At 36.9% G+C, this 19,477-nt stretch overlaps 1 protein-coding gene across 3 annotated transcripts in view; it reads right to left on the reverse strand.

The window, feature by feature from the left end:
- Positions 1 to 6,116: 6,116 nt before the first annotated feature.
- The window catches only part of LOC139141146 (uncharacterized), a 164,196-nt gene continuing 150,835 nt past the window's right edge, over positions 6,117 to 19,477 (reverse strand). Inside the window, exons 15-23 of one of the 3 annotated variants that reach the window (XM_070710752.1) lie at positions 14,052 to 14,214; positions 13,421 to 13,531; positions 11,446 to 11,615; positions 10,921 to 11,043; positions 10,642 to 10,724; positions 10,074 to 10,114; positions 9,781 to 9,880; positions 9,372 to 9,471; positions 6,117 to 7,145 (exon numbers count right to left, since the gene is read on the reverse strand). In XM_070710752.1, the coding sequence (XP_070566853.1) occupies positions 7,056 to 7,145; positions 9,372 to 9,471; positions 9,781 to 9,880; positions 10,074 to 10,114; positions 10,642 to 10,724; positions 10,921 to 11,043; positions 11,446 to 11,615; positions 13,421 to 13,531; positions 14,052 to 14,214 (981 nt within the window). In that variant the 3' untranslated portion in view covers positions 6,117 to 7,055. The remainder of the gene's footprint in view (positions 7,146 to 9,371; positions 9,472 to 9,780; positions 9,881 to 10,073; positions 10,115 to 10,641; positions 10,725 to 10,920; positions 11,044 to 11,445; positions 11,616 to 13,420; positions 13,532 to 14,051; positions 14,215 to 19,477) is intronic. The other 2 variants (XM_070710751.1, XM_070710753.1) reach the window with 2 other exon arrangements.

Below are 19,477 nucleotides of genomic sequence, written 5' to 3' on the forward strand. Positions count from 1 at the left end.
AGGCTATGACACCTTCATAATCCTCTTACGGACTAGAACAAACTCGATCCGTGGGATCGATTCCCCTACCTTTAAGTGCGGACGGGAGTTCGCTCGTCAAAAATAACGTTGTACACCGTACACGATCGATTAACTTGGCTAATAAATTGTTTGCAACGACACATACTTTAGGTAGCCAATGTGTTTTCAAGAACAAAAATGATGAAATTATCATCAAATTTGCAGCAGTTGTCACACAGACAAATAATGGCTACAAGCTGTCAACAGACACAATGGAAATCTGATGACAAGGTTTGAATGAAAGTTGACGGCGAAATAGGAAAAAAAATCAATATATTTTAACAATAACCAACGATATTACTATTGCATTTTGAAAAATAGTGTCAATGACACTGTCCTCCCATTTTACAGAGATTCTAAGTACTAGTACACACATTACATTGCATTCTTATAGGTTGACATTGCAAGTCCAAATTAATCTTACAACCCAGCAATATGAAATGCTCCATCTCATAATGACTTTTACACATCTGACAGAAAACAACCCTAGGATCAAGACTATCATGTTTTACAGCAATCCAACAAATATTTTGGGAGAAAATGATTTTTGACAACAAATGGAAAATTGCCCACAAAATACAAATATGAAAATTTAACCACAATTTTGAACAAATCTGACGAAGGCCAACCCTAGGATCATACATACAACTTTTCAAGGCAAGAGGATGAGCGCTTTAAGAAAAGAAGATTTTTTGACCCCCAAAAAATCGGAAAATCGCCTAAAAATACAACTTTCAAAATTTTAAGTCACTATAAAGAGCCTGCATACCAAGTTTCAACCAAATCTGGCCAGTGGTTACAGAGTTTTAGCAATTTGTAGGAGTTTTCCTTCATTTGTATATTTTTGACTTTAACATGTTTATTTCAACAAATTCACATCTCCACCCCTGGGTGCACCTGTCCACCAAATACTAAGATGGTAGGTGCTGTGATTTATGAGTTTTTAATGTGGACGGACATACATCCGCACATACGAACATACATACATACAGACGGACAGACAGACCGACAGATAGACATGCATACATGCATACATTTATTTTTACAGCTTTTAACCTCCAACAGCCGACCAACTTGTCAATATCAGCTTGTTCAACTTGATACTACTGCTTATAATAATATAAATGAGAGTTTATTTCATTCTAATTAAAGTAAACAAGACTTGCTTATTAAGAGTTACGTCATAAAAAAACAGCATATCTGTCAGGTTATAAAGAATCTTCAGCTAGTTATCTTTATCAGTATTTTCATCCTATTAACCAAGCACATTTTAACTTTCAAATCAACCCTTTTCCTGCCAAGTCCATATTTCACTATCAGGTCAAAATGGTTAAAATTAATGAAACACAACATATTCCATCTGGTGTATTTTAACATAAAACTATACATTTGAAGGCTGTTGCAAACATAAATACTGTAAACTTGATTTTTTTGGACTGAAGATGCTATAACATACCAAGCCAAGCGTGTGAAAATACGTCATGTTTTGGCTCAATACCGCTTTTTACTGACTTGGCCGATGGGGAAGTAATAGTCTTAATACTGTCTGGCAGAGAAAGGGTTAACATTGCAAGTAAGTTCTGTAGAATAAGTTGAGACTGTACGTACTCAGAGAAAGCACACAGAAGAGACAAATGTTTGCAACTTGAGAAGTCCGAGGTTATCAAAAGCATTATAAGGAATCATGTAACACTTTCATTTCACTGTTTACACAGATTGCATAATTGCTATAAATAGCACATGAGAAATCTTACAGCCCAGCTTTACCATAAAAACCCTATCACTTTGACCACTCTTTTAATTTACCACTCTATTTTTTTCCTCAAAAAGTAATTTTATTTTAACACGATTGGAACTAATTTGGGAAAATTGGATGAGAGTAATTATTAGAAAAATCTGACGAAATCGAAATTTTTACAGCCTAAATTTTATAAAATGATAGAAAAGTTCAAAATTTGAAAAATTGTTCTCATCGAACAAAACAACGAAAACACAACGATTATTGCATACCTGTTTCATCGGATTCATTTTCATGAAAAAAAGTTCATTTTTGTGTAAATGTACCAAAGAAATGAGACAAAATGCTTAAGATTTCTCTAATTGACGACGTTTGAGTCAGGGCACTTTTGAAATGCCCCTGACTTTTTTGTGAATTTAAGGCTTCATAAACAATAAATTGAGTCAGGGCACATTTTAAATGACCCTGACTGACTTAACTGTAAATCAATCGAAAAGCTTCATTTTGGTCGAGGAAAAGTGACAAACTGAGATTATTACTAGTGTTTCAGTAATGAAGAAACTACAGACAAGCTCACATATTTTCATTCAAATATAAATATTGTTCATATGTTTTGAACAATATTGCATTATATACTATCATGCACTGATTCTTACCCATAATATTTCAACAGCATCGTAAATTTTGAATAAAATTTTAAGATGGTAAGCAAATACGGTGTAATATTAGACAAATTTCTAAAATTCTTCAGAAATTTTGCCAATCCAATTATCCCAATTTAGTTCCAATCGTGTTTTTTATCCTTACCAAGTCAACCGTAAATGGAAATTGGAACTTTCTCTATCTCTATTTATTTGACCAACCTATCATGACAAACTATTATGAGCAATTTCTTTTAGATAATATACAGAGCACAATATATGACGGTTCAGAATATGTCAAAGTTGGGATTCAGGAAAGTTGCCTATTACATGTTGTAATCCTCCAAGATGGTAAGCATTTTACTATGAACTGTCAAAAAAGTTGAACTTTCTAATAATTCTACGCTAAAATTATTTTGACTTTGTTGATTTCCTAATTAATTCAATTATTTAAAATTATATTAATTATTTTCTTTCTGAGTGGATTGATAGGGTTTGTACAGTACAAGAGTGTGATACAATGTGAGTCAAATTCAGTTAAAATATCAATTACCGTCTAACATTGCATCATTCCTATAAATAGCACCTCAGCCTGGAACAGCACAATCATAATCTGCTCATTCACACAGGCAGTACTTGACTTTGAATGAATTACCTACTACATTTCACCTATGTACCAAATTTGAAAGCATGACAAAAAGTACCATAAAATTTGCAAATTTCAGCATGAGTTCACAGAGTCATCTTCAGGTCACTCCTAGGAACCTGCACACTCAATTAGAAAGTAATGGCATACACAGTTTCAACAAAGATTTTTTAAACCAAAAATGGCAAAAATTACCCCAAAATACAAATATGCTAGTTTTGCCATAATTTTGATGGATTTTATTTTGAGTTATCACAAGGCACCTGCATGCCAAATGTTACAGCAAACAGGCCATTGGTTTCAGAGGAAACAATTTTTTACTGAAATGGCAAAAAAAAATAGAGAAAAAAATTCATTAAAAATAGAAAGCAGCCAATATTGACACCAAATCTATATGTTTGAATGAATGGGGCCCAAGGTACCTAAAAACCAAATATGACAATGATCAGAGTAGTTCCTGAGTTATTGATTTTTGACCATTTTCGCCCTTTTCTACCTCATTTGCATATCCATGAGACTAAAAATTTCATTTTAATAACAGCATATCTACACCATATATGGCATCACTACACCAAAAATCAGCTTTATAAGTGCAGCACTTTCGGAGTTTTTGCGTTGGACGGACAGACATCCATACATGCATAAATACATACATACATACATACATACATACATACATACATACATACATACATACTTACATACTTACATACATACTGTTACGTGCAGAGAAAACGAACAAAAGGGTGAACTCAGCAGTTAACGTTTAAACAAAATTTATTACGAAAATAAATCTAATTGCTAAGTCAGGGATAGAGTACAAGCTTTAAAAGTGTACAGACTACTTATCTCAGCTGGGACGGCAAAGCTCCAGTCTCAGAGTTGTAACAGTCAGTCGGATGAATGAACAGTCCTTTGGCTTGCAGGCTTGAAGTTGCACAAAGTCCACAGTATAAATCCAGCGTTGGCAGTGAAGGTCTTGAAAAGTCTTGAGAATGACTACTGCTGGAGTTTCGAAACACTTGTAGTAACACACAAGAGACACGATCCCAAAAGTCTGCCTGGAAGCTGTGCACGTCCCTTTTTATACCCATGTGCTTACATAAGGGCATATAAGAACAATCTAGAACTTTTATTGACATGCTAATTACTGTTCTAAAATTATCTCTCTTACACAACTAATTAAATTTCCAGAACATTCTGAACATGACTAATTAAATTCAAGGTTGTGAGGTCATTAAGGGCAGTGACCTTGAGAATGTTCTAGACTACTTGAACTCAGGTCATGATGAGTGTTGGGGAAAATGACCTACATACCAATACATACAGACAGACATCTCACATACAGACTTTTTTCAACCATATAACCTCCCAATTGCCATATATGTACGGCAAATGGGAGGTAAAAAGGATGGCTGGATCTTTTCACGGATATATGCGATATCTACACTGATATGTGAATATTTGTCGAACCCATGATATTGGTGAACAGGAGATGAGGCTAAGTGTCTATCATAGAGACAGAACACATTTATCGACGACCCTCATATTTGACACACTTATCAAAAAAAAATTAATTAAAATGATTCTTTTTGAATAAGGATATACATTCAATAGTTAAACGCTACATTAGATCTACATTAAACCTAATCAAGACACTCTCACTGGGTACAACATTGCAAATGAACTTTAAAACCGAATAAACTTTGATGCCTTCTTTAAATTAAACACACATACACACAAACACACACAAACACACACACACACACACCAACAAAACTTGTGCATGGTAGAAAACGCAACCTGTACTAAAATACATGTTCATGTGTCACGAAAATGTACAACGGACTGCTGTGTGATTACTTGAAGTGTGCAAAAAAAATGTATAGGATTTTCTATTTAATCTTGATAAAAATACATGTATCCTTAATTCAATATAATCTCAAAGTTCGCCCTTGGACGTCATCTCTATGGAAGATTAAAAGCAATCAAATCGAAAATCATTCTGAAAACGATTGGAACTAACTTGTGATAATTGGATAATGAAGTAATGTCTGTTTATCTTCAAATGTAAGCTCATCGGCTTTCCTTTTTAAGTTACATACTTGTTTTATGAGTAATTTGTAATATTACAACAATCAGCTAAGAGCACCTAAGACTTTTGGGAAATTTTAAAAATATGAATGAATGAATGAATGAATGAATGAATGAATGAATTATTTATTACCCAGAAAAGTAACATACAATATGAAAGACAGCAACAAGTTTGAATAAGTCAAAAATGATCTGGGCAAAGGGGAAACAGGATATAGCTGGTAGCTAGTCGAGCCTGAACCCCGACATGTGAAAATTGAGGTGAAAAAAAATACATAACGAGGGCTCACAGAACGAATACATTTAAGAAATAAAAAATAATTACAAACAACAAACCAAAACAAAAGCTTATGGAAAACATGCAAGGTGTCTATCAAACAAAAGCTACATAGCTGTCACAGAACCAATCAAATTCCATACAAAAGATGGCGTTTGAAATATTGCCTAAATTTGTACAGTGAGACAATTTGTCTAATATGAACTGGAATATTATTCCATACATTTGCACCTGAAAAAGAAATGGCAAATTGACCTGAATTTGACTTAGCATGATATGGTCGAAGGTGCGTCTGAAGGCTCATTCTAGTATTATGTTCATGCTTATAATCACTGAAATAGTCTGCTATAGTATGTGGTGAGTTTTGATGAATAAGACCATGAATAAAAGTGCCAAGGGACAATTTGTGAAGCTTGAAAATGTCTAGGATTTTGAGCTGGATAAATAATGGTGCTGAGTGGTCCGTCTGTTTTTTAAAAAGTATTGTTCGAACAATCATCTTCTGAGCTGTCAAAATACAATGCAAGTGCGTTGGGTAGGTATTACCCCAAATCTCGATACCATAACTTATGTGAGGAAGTATAAATGCATTATAAAATAACAACTGAAATTGAAGTGGTAAGATGTGTCTCAGCCTAACAAAATACCGCATTTCTTCCTAATGATCTTATTTACTTTATCAATATGGTCAGACCAAGAAAGATGTTTATTTATCAAAATACCAACAAATGAAACTACGTCAGCCTCCACAATGTGCTCACCACTGATTGAGACAGAGCCACACACATTTAATTTCGTCTGACGTCCTCTAAATACACTAAAATTGGTCTTTCTCCTATATATAGTTAATTTGTTTGCGTGACACCATAACTGAACATCGTCTAAATGATGTGAAACATTTGTGAAGGTCTATGCATTCAGCAGCTGAATAAGCAGCTGAAAATAAAATATGAAAATACAATTATCCTAAATTAGTTTCAATCGTGTTTCTGATTAAAAAGAGACAAAGATCAGCAAAAATATAGCAATTCGAGTTGATAATGTGTAACATGATTGGAACTTGCTCGGTAATTGCATAGTGGCGGGATTTAATACAAGTGAACACGTTCACGATCACCATGCTTTTACATTATATTGAAGCTCTGAGGAAATACAGTGCGGCATGGGGCAGCTGTGTGTAGACCGGCCGATAGTTGATCAGTTGATTGGACTTTATCTACAATAAAGCTGTTTCTACAATTTCAGGTAAAAGTTAAAACAAGAAGTGTGTATTTGTATTTACGGTGCATTTCACTTCGGTGACACAACTCAGTGTATGATACTGACACGCTGAATGTACAAAACAAACGACAAGCTTAGGTATCACGACACATTTCAAAGTCACTGACTCGTTGATTAATTACAATAAACCAGCATGGGGCAGCCTCTCTGTCTGGACTGTGAGATTAACACTTGACTACACTTGATCTACAATGTGACTGTTTTACAATTTCAGCCGAGAGTTGAAGTGCTGAGAGGTTGACCTGAACGAGAGCTCTGTCTATAGTATCGGAGATACGACGTTCTATACCTTTAACATTTCGTTCTTGGCGTTCGTGATCAGACACCAACTTCCATTTCCAGCAGATTTTCGCTCAAGTCGTTTTCCAAGACAGGGAAATGGTCAGGTTTCACGTCAATGAAAAGTCTCTGTAACGGATTGTCATAAGATTGCATAAGTTACTACGACAACTCGCGTGTGTTTGCACTACTTTGCAAAAAGAAAAGTCTATATCAATTTGTCCGTCTCTGCCTGTGTGTTTACCTCTCTCCATTTCTGTTTCAAAGTTTTGTATATTATGATTTGTCTGTATATTTATTTTTTCATGTTGTAGTTTTTAACCGTTGTACTTCTGTCTGTAGCTTTCGGGTCCCTACAGGTATCCTTCATCAGCATGAATGACAAAGGCTGGACAATTGGCATCAGTCACGGGGCTCAGTGATCACATGTAAATCACGTGGCTGAATTAGGCTACTGTGTACTGATGCGTGGTAAGGCATAGCGGCCGTGGCCACGATTCAATATCTGGATTAGAGCAAGCGATGTGTATGTGTATTGTTTCCTTGACTCCACGCCGAAATAAATTGGCTTCCTGGTCCATGTGGTGGTTAGACGGATGAAAAACTAGATGTGAACTGAATGTGCTCACATGTTTTACAACAGGTTCATTAATAGTAGTACGCTTCACAGAACAATCAGATATCTGTTATATCATTATAAGTAGCAGGTTTTATCAACTTTAGCACAGTACTCTCAGAGTTAAATAATTAATTACAAAAACTTTATTTAATATGCAAATGAGTAGTCTATTAACTTGACACTGCTCAATGCTTCATGGGAGCATTAGATATCTATCAGATCAACATATGAGCACGTTTCATCAAATATAATGCTTTAATTTTGGAGTAATATTACTAATTACTAATTCATTAAATATGCAAATGAACCCTTAATTGACTTGACACTGCTCAATGTTTGACAGCTCAATTAGATATTTATCAGATCAATGTCTGTAGCAGGTTTCGCCAAAATTTGGTGTCGTTATTTCAGAGTTACATACCTAATTACAAAGTTCATTAAATATGTAAATTAACCCTTAATTAACTTGACACTACTAAATGCTTTACAACAGAGTCAGATATCTGTCGGACCAGTATCTGCAGCAGATGTAATCAAATTTGGTGCATTTATTCCGGAGTTATATGGCTAATTACAAACGTCATAAAATATGCAAATGAGCAAGTTCTTTTAATTGACACCGCCCTATGCTTCTCAGTTAAATTAGATATATATCAGATCAACATCTGTAGCACGTTTAATCAAATTCAATAATGTAATTTTTGAGTTATATAACTAGTTATAATATTCATTTAATATGCAACTTGCTCAATGTTTCATAGTACAAATAGATATTTATCAATTCAATATCTGTAGCAGGTTTCATCAAATTTGGTGCCGTTGTTTCAGAGTTACATACCTAATTACAAAGTTCATTAAGTATGTAAATGAACCCTTAATTAACTTTACACTACTAAATGTTTACAACACAGTCAGATTTCTGTCGGTTGAGTATCTGCAGAAGATTTCATCAAATTTGGTGCATTTATTTCCGAGTTATATGACTAATAACAAAACTTCATTAAATATGCAAATGAGCTATTTATTAACTTGACACTGCCCAACGCTTCTCAGTGAAATTAGATATATATCAGGTCAATATCTGTAGCAGGTTTCACCAAATTTGGTGCCAAAATCTAATCAGTTCTTGCAAGTAGCATATGGTACCTGTCTACCAAATCTGACTTGAATCTGTTCAGGCGTTTTTGAGTTATCTTGTAAAGAGACAGACAGACAGACAGACAGGCATCGCTATGACATTAGTTCACATGTGTGAACACGTGAACTAATAGATCGGTGATCTGCTCTGGCGTCAGGGTAGTCCTTAAGTTCAGTTACGTGATTTACATGTGATCTCTTAACCACGTGACTGATGCCAATTGTCCAGCCAGTGTCATTCATGCTGAATAAGGGTTACTGGACGTACCAGAAAGTTACAGAAAGTCATAACCTTATTTGTTGAGTAAAACGGTGAAAAGCTACATCATGATGACATTACCTAAACTGTTAAAACATTCCCAGTGTATATTTATTTGTTTATATTTCTCTTCTCATATTTCTTCCTCCTCCTACCGGTCTGTCTCGCTCTTTCTATTTGACCTGTCTCTTTCTCCGATCAAGTATCGATGATATGGTACGTCTCTCAAGCTTTATCAACTTTAGCGACTACTTCCATCTGCCTACCGCTGTGTGAGCGTGCCTGATTCCCACTGTCTGTTTAATCCTTTTTGAAAAACATACGAGTAGATAACACTTACATCTTGACATAGCATGAGACAGTCCAAATGCTCTGTCAACTCCGAAGCCGTAGGGCGGAGCACTGGATCCCAATGCCAGCAACTTAGCATCAAGATGTACCTATAGACAACCAACAGATACCGTACTGTGATGACAGATAAGTGTCACTTGAATGTGAAGTAGATTTAAATTATACGTAGATACGTTTCTCATAGTTTTTGTCGTGTAAAACATGTATGCATAGTTCTCTTCTTGAAGTATGTTGAAATATAAAAGAATAGCCTCACCAATATAAAACATTGGTGTGCAAGCGTCATAGTTGACAATTGAATTCTACTGTCGAGCTAAATTATCTTGAGTTGATTTACTGCTTAAACATACCAATCTTTTAATCTGACAAATCAAATAAAGTTATCCCCTGGTACTCACAGTCTGTCTGTACAGTTTTCTGGCTTGTCAAGTCTACGTCGATCTTCCACGATCAGCTTGATAACCATTTCCATTCCCACGTTCTTATACGGAGTATCTCCTGGCAACATGAATACGCAAAAATGAATAGTTTGTAATGACATTCGATATAGATTGTTTAAAACTGCCGCAATTTATCAGCCACTGTATATGTAGATTTGACTAAAGTGTAATAGCTTCATACACATCAGTAATATATTTTGTCAGTTGCTTGCTGTCATGCAGAGCAATATATTGGTATAACTGTCGCTTACCGATGCTTGCGATTTCCCAAAGAAGTACGCCAAAGGACCATCTGAAGTAAAGCAAGATTTGTAGATTTGATTAAAAAGGAATCTTCGGTACCTGTAAAGCCTTATAAGAGCGTATAACTCCCTTCTATCACACGTATGCAAATATTGCGAAGCGACATGTTAAATGTACAAGGTTCAGCTCTGTAGAGAAGCCAACCAGCCGATTTTGAGACGTAAATGTGACCAGATGTATTTTTATCTGTATGCTATTCCGAGGTTTAGTGAACAAAATTAAGAGGGCAAACTCCCGAAACAAGGGAACAAAATGCCTCCCCGTCCACTTCGCTTTTTAAAGTTCCCCCTTAGCAAAAGACTGACTGTCATGTCCACCAATGGGGAAATTGTCCCGGTGCAGCCTATGAAGGAAAATTGTCAGTGCCGGCCAACATGTATCGATCGCAAATCGCTTGCGAACACCTACTTTCACGGAGTTTTACTGGTTGCCTCAGAAGATTTTCTAATTTCGTCTGAATGACGTAATTCGACTGCTGTACTACATAGTAATTTCATTGACTATTGATAAACTTACACGTCACTCTTTGTAGTGAAATGACCACTAGAAAGAAACTCAGGAGGCATCCATTTCAATGGCAGAGGCCCCTGGTCTTCGGTCTATTCAAAATCCCAAAGAGAAAATAGTGTCGATTACAACAAGTGATATAAATAAACAACGTCATTGTAAACAAGGTTATCTTTTATAGAGTCTGACGCATGTGTTATATATGAGGAACGTAATCGACGTTTGCGTGGCACCTCATATAACGATTACATATACCTCTATTTATCAAATGTATAATGCTTTGCTCACCCAGGGTACTTTGTAGTATTCGCCACGTTCGTAAATGTCCCGACCCATGCCAAAGTCACCTATCTTGGCAACGTAGTCACCCGTGATGAGAATGTTGCGACATGCCAAGTCACGATGAACGAACTGTAAACGACAAATTAAGTGGAGCATTGAATGAAAAGATATTTCGTTACTTGTAAATCAAATTAGTTTGCGTATAACTTAAGTTTAAACGGAGAGGGGGCAGAAATTGTGATAGTCTAGGACTGAGAGCTGTAGTGAATTTGTCAAGTTTGAATATTTATTGATTTTCAATTGGAATGACTCGACATTTGTGCCAGTCTATTAAAAGGTCTGTCACAAAATCGTCACTTGCATTCGCGTCTTCAAGTTTGCGATGTTTTTCAAAAAGGAGAGCAGATATTAAATTGTTCGAGTTCGCATCAGCCGGTGACAGCAATATCCCGTAATCTTCTTTTTAACTTTTCTTCTAATCGTTTCCATGATCATATGATGGTATGTTAATTAACGTTTGTGTTTTAGCACCTTTTTCACTTCCATATACTTCATAGCCAAGGTCACATCCCTCGCAAACTTCAACAGCCGTCCTTCCTCAATGGCTTTGACCCTCATATCGCCGTCCTGTGCCTGCAACCTTTTGAAGTAATTCAACAAGTCGCCCTTTGCAGCGTACTCAACAATGATGTATTTCGGGTCTGTAAAATCACATATTGATTATCGAGAAGCATCGAGTTAGTCTCCACAAGATTAATTAATCGAACTCCACAAGAAGGGTTTATTGAAATGCGTTCATATAGCAAAGGCGTAGGTACTACTGGTTTTGAGTGTATTGGGATTCTCAAGTAAAACTTTCGAAAGTACTTAATATTCGGTTTTCATCACAAGTCAAGGCATCAACAATGATAACATTATAAACACGATAACTTTCTCTTAAAACATAATAAAAAAACATAGGGCCAATGTCCCTGAAACTGCTATAGACATGAAAGGTACAGAGAACATACAAAGCATAATGCCATATATATAAGAACAGAGGTCTTTTGGCAATATTCTTATGGTAGAAAAATTATTTCAATATACTTACACCCATCAATAGCCTGCATGTGTAATCCTGTATATGAGTTGCATTTGGCTCACCCCATACTGTGATTATTTACTTATTAATCAATTAATGACCTGACAGCTGTGTTTATGTTGATTTAACACAACCGGAACAAAGATAATAATGGAGTCTGCATTCCCGGCAGGGTACACCTTGCGATATGAAATTCATCAGTATTTGGGTTTCTTCAATGAAATAGTTGCTTAAGTTGGTCCACTATTTAAAAATAGCCTCAGATTTGTTACCATGATCAAATTTCGCTATTATCTCCACTGTGCTGTGATTTGTTGAGTATATATTAATATTCATGAGATACATATAAAAGGGGAACTCAATGACAAAGGTGTCCATCACACGGGGGATCAAGTGCAGCACCAGGGTTCATCTACTGCTCTGCACGGTACCATGAGTCAGCCACAGAGACCTCGTCCACCACCCGCTGATTATGTTGAACAACTGTCAACTCCGCCTACCACAACTTCTACTGCGATGGGACCAACCACCCAACTACCGACTAGCGTGCAGCAAACTGTTATTCCGACTCCGAGGGCCTCTGTCACAGTGGTAGCTAGGGCTGCGTCGACTACATATCAATAGACTATGGTCAATTTACTGATATAGTTCGATGGGGTATTTTCTTTGCGTATATTTATGCGACCAGGGCCATGGTATGTTGGAATGTAGGGATGGACCGATCGATATCCTGGGGGGGGGTCTGGAAGATTTACGAGGATGCATTTTTTTCGTACCTGATCCACTTAATTTTTTTTCACTCTCTGATTACTGGTAACTTTTTTCTCGCACTGCTTACAGCTTTGATATTTAAACAATATCAAAAAACGAAAAAAAAAAAAAATTTGTCACAATCATATTTTGCATCTACACAACCAATATCAAGTCTGTTGGTATTGCAGTTCTCAAAATATTCTTAGCGGACGGACATCCACACAAATGGACACATACATGCATGCATGCATGCATTCATGCGTGTGTATGCGTGCTTGCATACCTACCCCTACCTACCTACCTACCTACCTACCTACCTACCTACCTACCTACCTACCTACATACATACATACATACAGACAGACAGACAGACAGACAGACAGACAGACAGACATACAGACTGACGAAGGACGCCGGACGGATGTCCATCCCAATAGCTTCTTTAGACTATAGTCTAGCTAAAAAGATACGAAAATGCAGGATATTACTTCTTCACTTAGCCTTGCCTCAATAATGATTTACAGTATGATATTTTCGACAAATGGCAAATAGTCTTTCCCACAAACAAAACCCTCTCTAACCAAGCCGATTGTCATGAGAACGTAACTTTCAAATACAAATTTCGTTCCGCACACAGAACGCTAAAGGAATATTAAGTGACATGAGACCTACCTCCTGCTGGAACAAATCCAAAAAACTGAATGATATTCGGGTGTCCCTTCAGCTCAAATAGACACAGGACTTCATGACAGAAGTCTCGATACGACGAAGAGGTGCTCAAACCTTGAAGTCATTGAAATCAGGAGGTTAATATCAGTATGACCGAGAGCAAATATATTTGAAATTTGAGTTATTAGTATATGGCATAATATGTTGGTTTGCTTGAGAAGGTTCTCATGACACGCTGCAAAAAACCAACCTATGAAGACAGGTCGACTTTGTGTGTGGGTTCCAACGAAATTGTTAAAAGTGCTATATACCACTTTACGATAGAATATAGACTGCCTTTTGTTAGGCATATGGAAACTTCCTCTTTCCTCTTATTTGAAAGATGTAGGTTTAACCTTTAAAGTAGCTTTTATACACAGCATTTAAAAATTATGGTGTCACAACGGCAAGAAGCACTCTACATACAAAAAGTACTTTGATTCGGAATTATATGCATTTTTTGATGGGTGCGACACAGCTACCGAAATGTCACGAAGTACCGTAAAATATAGCAACTGATACATTTATACCATCAGGGAGAATGAATAATCGCATATGTTCAATTATTTTACTCAGATTTGAAATGATTAGTTACCTGGAATAAGTGATTTAGCAGCGACAGCAAGAGATTCTCGTCCAATCCGAAGGTCTGCCAATTCAACTTTTCCGTACTGGCCTACTCCAATTTCTTCGCTTACTTTGAGGTCGGCTCTATCAAGGACCATGTTAGTCAACGCAGCATTATCATACAGTAATTTCTATTTACGCAGAGATTGTTACGAAAAATAAAGAAAGAATCAGGAACCTGCCATTGATATACGCACCAAAATAGATTTTGCGTTTAGTAACGTTGTTTAGCTTGTCATGGGCACATATTTTACTATACACAGAAGAAATCGTTTTCGAGTGAATGAGAAACTATCACAACTAATTTCAAGCAAACGTTAGAAACTGTTTGATATTCATAAAATTAGGATTCCCTTCTTCAATTGTTCCAGACACCAAGTGGGAGCTTTGGAGTTTAAAAGTGTTATTTTGCACAAACGAGCTAAGAAGGAATGTTTGCAATCTTTGAAAATTGTACGCATTATTCCCATGGCAGGACGGAATGAGTAGGCCTCGACATAGCTATCATAATAAGTTCCCTCTAAACCTTCATGACAAGAAAGGTCCAAACATGCGAAATTTCGCAAAAATAAAATCCAACATCAAGTTGTCATTTGGAAGGAGCCAGCTTCACAATAAATGTCTCTTGACCAGTCAAGATTACAATTAAAAGTGAACGTTGCGTAAATTAAGTTTGCATTAAATTTAAACTCCTCGGCACAATGACTGGTCAGAAAACATTTATCATGAAGCTGGTTCCTTCAACTGACAACTTGACGTTGAATTTAATTTTGTCTACTTCGAGTGCGTTTACGGTGGCCTATGTAGGTTTCTTGCAGGCTATCATCAAAGCATGATACAGTGATAGCGAATGTGACAAGTCAGTTCATATAGCCCATAATTTTACATCTTTCTGACAAGATTGTAATCCATCTTTACTGTAACCAATAAAACAAATTCAAATGCAAAAAAATAACCCATAATTATGCTGTTCGTCTTCACGGTATTTTCTATATCGGTACTAAGAAGGCATAGTTGCTGACTTCAAGGCTATAGCGATTATCAGCAATTTTTCAGACCTGTAGGCAAGACAGGCCTAATTAACAAAGGGGGAAAGTATCTTTAATACGACAACCATACGATATATCTCCAGAAAATTATTTCACTCAGTTATAAATTTACCGTTTATCATTGACCTCCTTCAATTTCCAAAGTCACACAGACACAAATGATTACATAGCAACTGGTAAACTCAACTTGGTGATTGCCTACTCAGTCTTGGATAGGTCAACTAAGAGAAGACTGGAAGGCTCTTTTTGGACGCTTATAAGAGAACAGTAAAGAGGAATCGTGTACGGGTTTTGAACTCCAGATAAATGAAAGATAGGACTCTTTTTGTGTTAAATTTAAAGGGCAAATAACTCTAATATTCAAGGATTTTTTTCATTAATATTATGTCAATTGCAAGTTCTTGTTCTACTCCCATTCACTAGTTAGTTTGCCAGCTTAGCATCTATATATACAAACTGAACTATTGTTGTTTACATTTGAATTCTGGTACGGACCAGAATTCCATCGTCATTAATAACAATGCAGTATACAAAACCACAGGAATAGTGGACATGTGGAACACTGTCTATCTCAACATGCTTTGAGCCGGGGACTACAACGAGAAAATTATGGTCGACATTAAAAACAAAAAATCCCCAAAAGTTAGATAATTTGTAGTGTGATTGCTTGAAATCAGTCAGTCCAACTGCAGTGACTTGTACGTCTATCATCTTGAAACCAAAGCCTGAAGTCAGTGGTGATTTCGATAATAAAAACAAGTTTCGCTTTCATTTAGAGCTTTATTTATAAAAAACGTTTCGATCCTACACAGAAGATCTTCTTCAGGGATCTAAAAATGAGTAAGAAAAAGACAAGAGTGCTTTTGGAAATAAACGAGAGTTCAACATGTTGAGAAGGAAAAACGTACATGAGACTTGAAGAAAATTTGTATGTAAAATCGGAGATGCATAGTTCGCCTGTAAAAGAAACAAGTGTAAGTTTTGAAAAGTATAAAATAAAAACTGACGCTAAAATGAACTTAAAAGGATTGTAAAAGTGGATACTGAGAGGATTAAAAAGTTTTTTGATAAAAAAAATGAAACTTACAAGGCAATGTTAACATAGCTTCCTTTTGGGTGGTGCGCCGTATGGGAATGACTGAGTGGCGGGGTTGAATTTACTCCCTAGAACCAAATGAGAGTTAAGCTCCCTAGGTAAGTTTAAAAGTGTGAAATTGCTCTTTGGTTTACCAGTCCTTTTTGTTGATACCAATGGGTGAAAGTTTATTGAGAAAAGCAATGATTTTAAGCTCTAACTGTTTGCGGATTTTGTCTTTTCCTGGAAATGTTTTACAGAGGCCAAAAAATTAAAAATGCTTGATGTTGTGACCAGATTGATTAAAATTGTGTGCAGCCAGAGTGTCTTTGATATTGCGAATACTGTTCAAATGTTCGTTGTTACGGATTCTCAATTCGCGTTTGTTTTCACCTATATATAACATGTCACATTTTGCGCAAATAATGACGTAAATTAAATTACGTGTACAGCAGGTTAGGTTACCAATAATAGGTTGAGATTTGTCTGTGAGTTTGTTGGTTATTTCCGATTTATCAGTGTTGTACATGAACTAGTTTTGACAAGTTTTGCAATTATTGCACGGTTTACAGCTTCCCGTAGTGGTTTTGTTTGTAGTGGATCGGAGACTGTGTGACGTAGTGTCATGTGATTATTAATCATGAGCTCCCATTACTATTCATGAGGGCATGTATATCTCTCTTGGCCCACGTGTACTCAAGCCAGTCTCCAGCTTACCATCACACCATGTACTTAGCTTAGAGCTAGGGTAATAAAGTCATAGACGTAGGAACCGGGGGCAGGGGGCGGCCGCCCCCCAATGCTGAAGTTGGGGGGGGGGCAAAGGTATACTTTTGCCCGCCCAACTTTTACAAATACACATTGACTACGGCTAGCTGTCCCAACTTTTACATATTAATAAAATATAGATCTAGAGAATGACGTATTCTCATTGAGGCAGCTCGAAAATACACAAATTAAACAAACGCAGCACATGTTTTTGCGCACTATGTAACATTCAGTGTAATGGAAACGCTGGTACCCCTCCACGTGCACATGTACCGTGGATATTTTGAGCAAGCACTACCACAGCGTCTCTATAATTGTATGTGTAAGATAATAATCGGGATGATCTCTTTTTGGAGGATGTGGTGGCCCTGAAAAGGGCCGTTTGGTATGTTTGTTTTTGTTTTTTTGGAATCAGAGCTAATCCTATCATATAGTATATGGATTGAATATTCTCGTTCAAGGAATTTAGCAGTTCTTCTGTCCTTGAAAGTAGCCTCCTCATCCTCCGTGTCCGGGAACGAGATCGAAGTACTGGGGCCATGTCCATGATCAATCGCCGTCGCTGCCTGTAGAGTGTTTCCAGATTTTCCTGGAGTTCGGCGATTGCTTTGGAGCGGTCGTACGGATCTTGCATGCAGATACAATGATCAGCGCTTGAAGACATCTTGAGAAATGGTATTCTGACTTTGTTCGCATGTGCACAGAGTAAATCGTAAAATGCGTAATGTTCTTTTGATTTTCCGTCCTTGTCGGTTAGTACATATTGAGCAGAAATATACCTAAAAGTTATTATAATGTTTATGTACAAAAGTGTTTCCACTTGCCCCAACAAAAAATTGCTTCCTGTGTTCATGCATTTTATGCATGTTTGTAGTTTAATTATATCACCTAACTCAATCACATCCAGAAAGTTGGTAACTTTTGTCCCCCGCCAATCAAAAAATTGCTTCCTATGCCCCTGCCCATACATGAGTATTTTTTTACACAAATAGATTGTTGTGTGATACTGAGTGCTATGTAGGGAGTTAAACAAACAACTGGAGTTAATACACAAAACACAAATATTGAGACATTGCCGTATGTGAAAGTAGTGGTGCTTTCATTACATTTTTTACTATTTAGATTTATTTTGGCCTGTTTTAATTATTTAAATTTATTCATGTATGATTTAATATTTTAATTTATTCATATATGCAAATTTTTGATCGTAAATCATTCATCACAAGAATATAGGTTATCTCCCCCCAACCGTGAAGTGCTTCCTACGCCCCTGAAAGTAGCCTCTTAGATTATATAGTACTCGCTGTTTCAAGTCGTCTTTACATCCCTTTATCATTGGAATACCAGCCTTGCTGGCCCCAACACGCTACCGCATAACCGACAATACCGTCATAACCTCGGTTATATCACATTGGAGCCAGCTTAGTGGGATTCTAACTCACATTCTCAAGACGGACTTGGAGGAAACCTGGCTGTAACAAAGCTTAACCTGTGAGTACTTTTAAGGCAATTATAAGCCGTATGTAAGACACACTCGGAACTGTGACAAATAACTGTGTGCTACTAAAAGCTGAGAGACTCGCAACGAACGCTTCTATGGTTGTTGTAACCTGACATTGCTACAAGCAGCAAATTATATATCTGCTGGAACTTTGGAAAGTTATCTGCAGGGAGAGACTGTTGTCATTTTATGGATTTATTGGTGTGTGGTATACCAGCATAGCAGAATCTCCGGTCCCTGAGATAGCCTGGCGGAACTGAATTTGCTGATCAACTTAATACTGGTTCAGACGTTGCCGTGTGTACGTAGCTGAGAAACCAAATACGGGAAGTTGGATTGGGAACACTGTCAACCTAGCGGAGAAGTCAACCATAGCCAGTAGAAGCCCAGTTCACAGTCAGGACGGTGGACAATTAAGAAGACGGTGGACATTTAAGACCACAAAAGAACTTTTGTGTGAAGTGAAATTAATTGAACTCTGCCGTGGATACTGCATTGAAACAACTGGACTTGCTTTTTTATGACTTTTGAATTTCTTGAAAATTTCTGTGTGCAGAGAATTTTCACAATCTCTTTGTTTCAGTGTTTAATAAATCTTTCAGTATACGCGGGAAGACACACCCTGTTGACGCAAAAGACTGTCAGTAATAATATAAACACTTATTGAAAACAAAGTCTTAACTATCTAAAAATAGCTTGTTTTTCTGGGGTGAACGCCCCTTAACTAAAGTGGCGTTCTCACTGCAACGTTTTCGGTGGCCCAGCACTGCCCCTAATCCGAGTCCGACTCAGAAAAGAAAATGAGAACAGTTCTCAATGCCCCTGGGCCACTGTTAATTTAGGACGGAGTCGAGAGGTGCACCTGAGTCCGAGCTCGGACTTAACTTCGGCACTTGAGTCCGTGTGAACACATTGAAAATTTACAACAGTGAAAAACACCCCCACGCGACGACTTTTGGGCACATTTTGTGACCTACAACCTTTTTCAGTTGCCGTTGTGT

The sequence above is a fragment of the Ptychodera flava genome, chromosome 9 (assembly GCF_041260155.1).
Source record: "Ptychodera flava strain L36383 chromosome 9, AS_Pfla_20210202, whole genome shotgun sequence".
NCBI lineage: Eukaryota > Metazoa > Hemichordata > Enteropneusta > Ptychoderidae > Ptychodera > Ptychodera flava.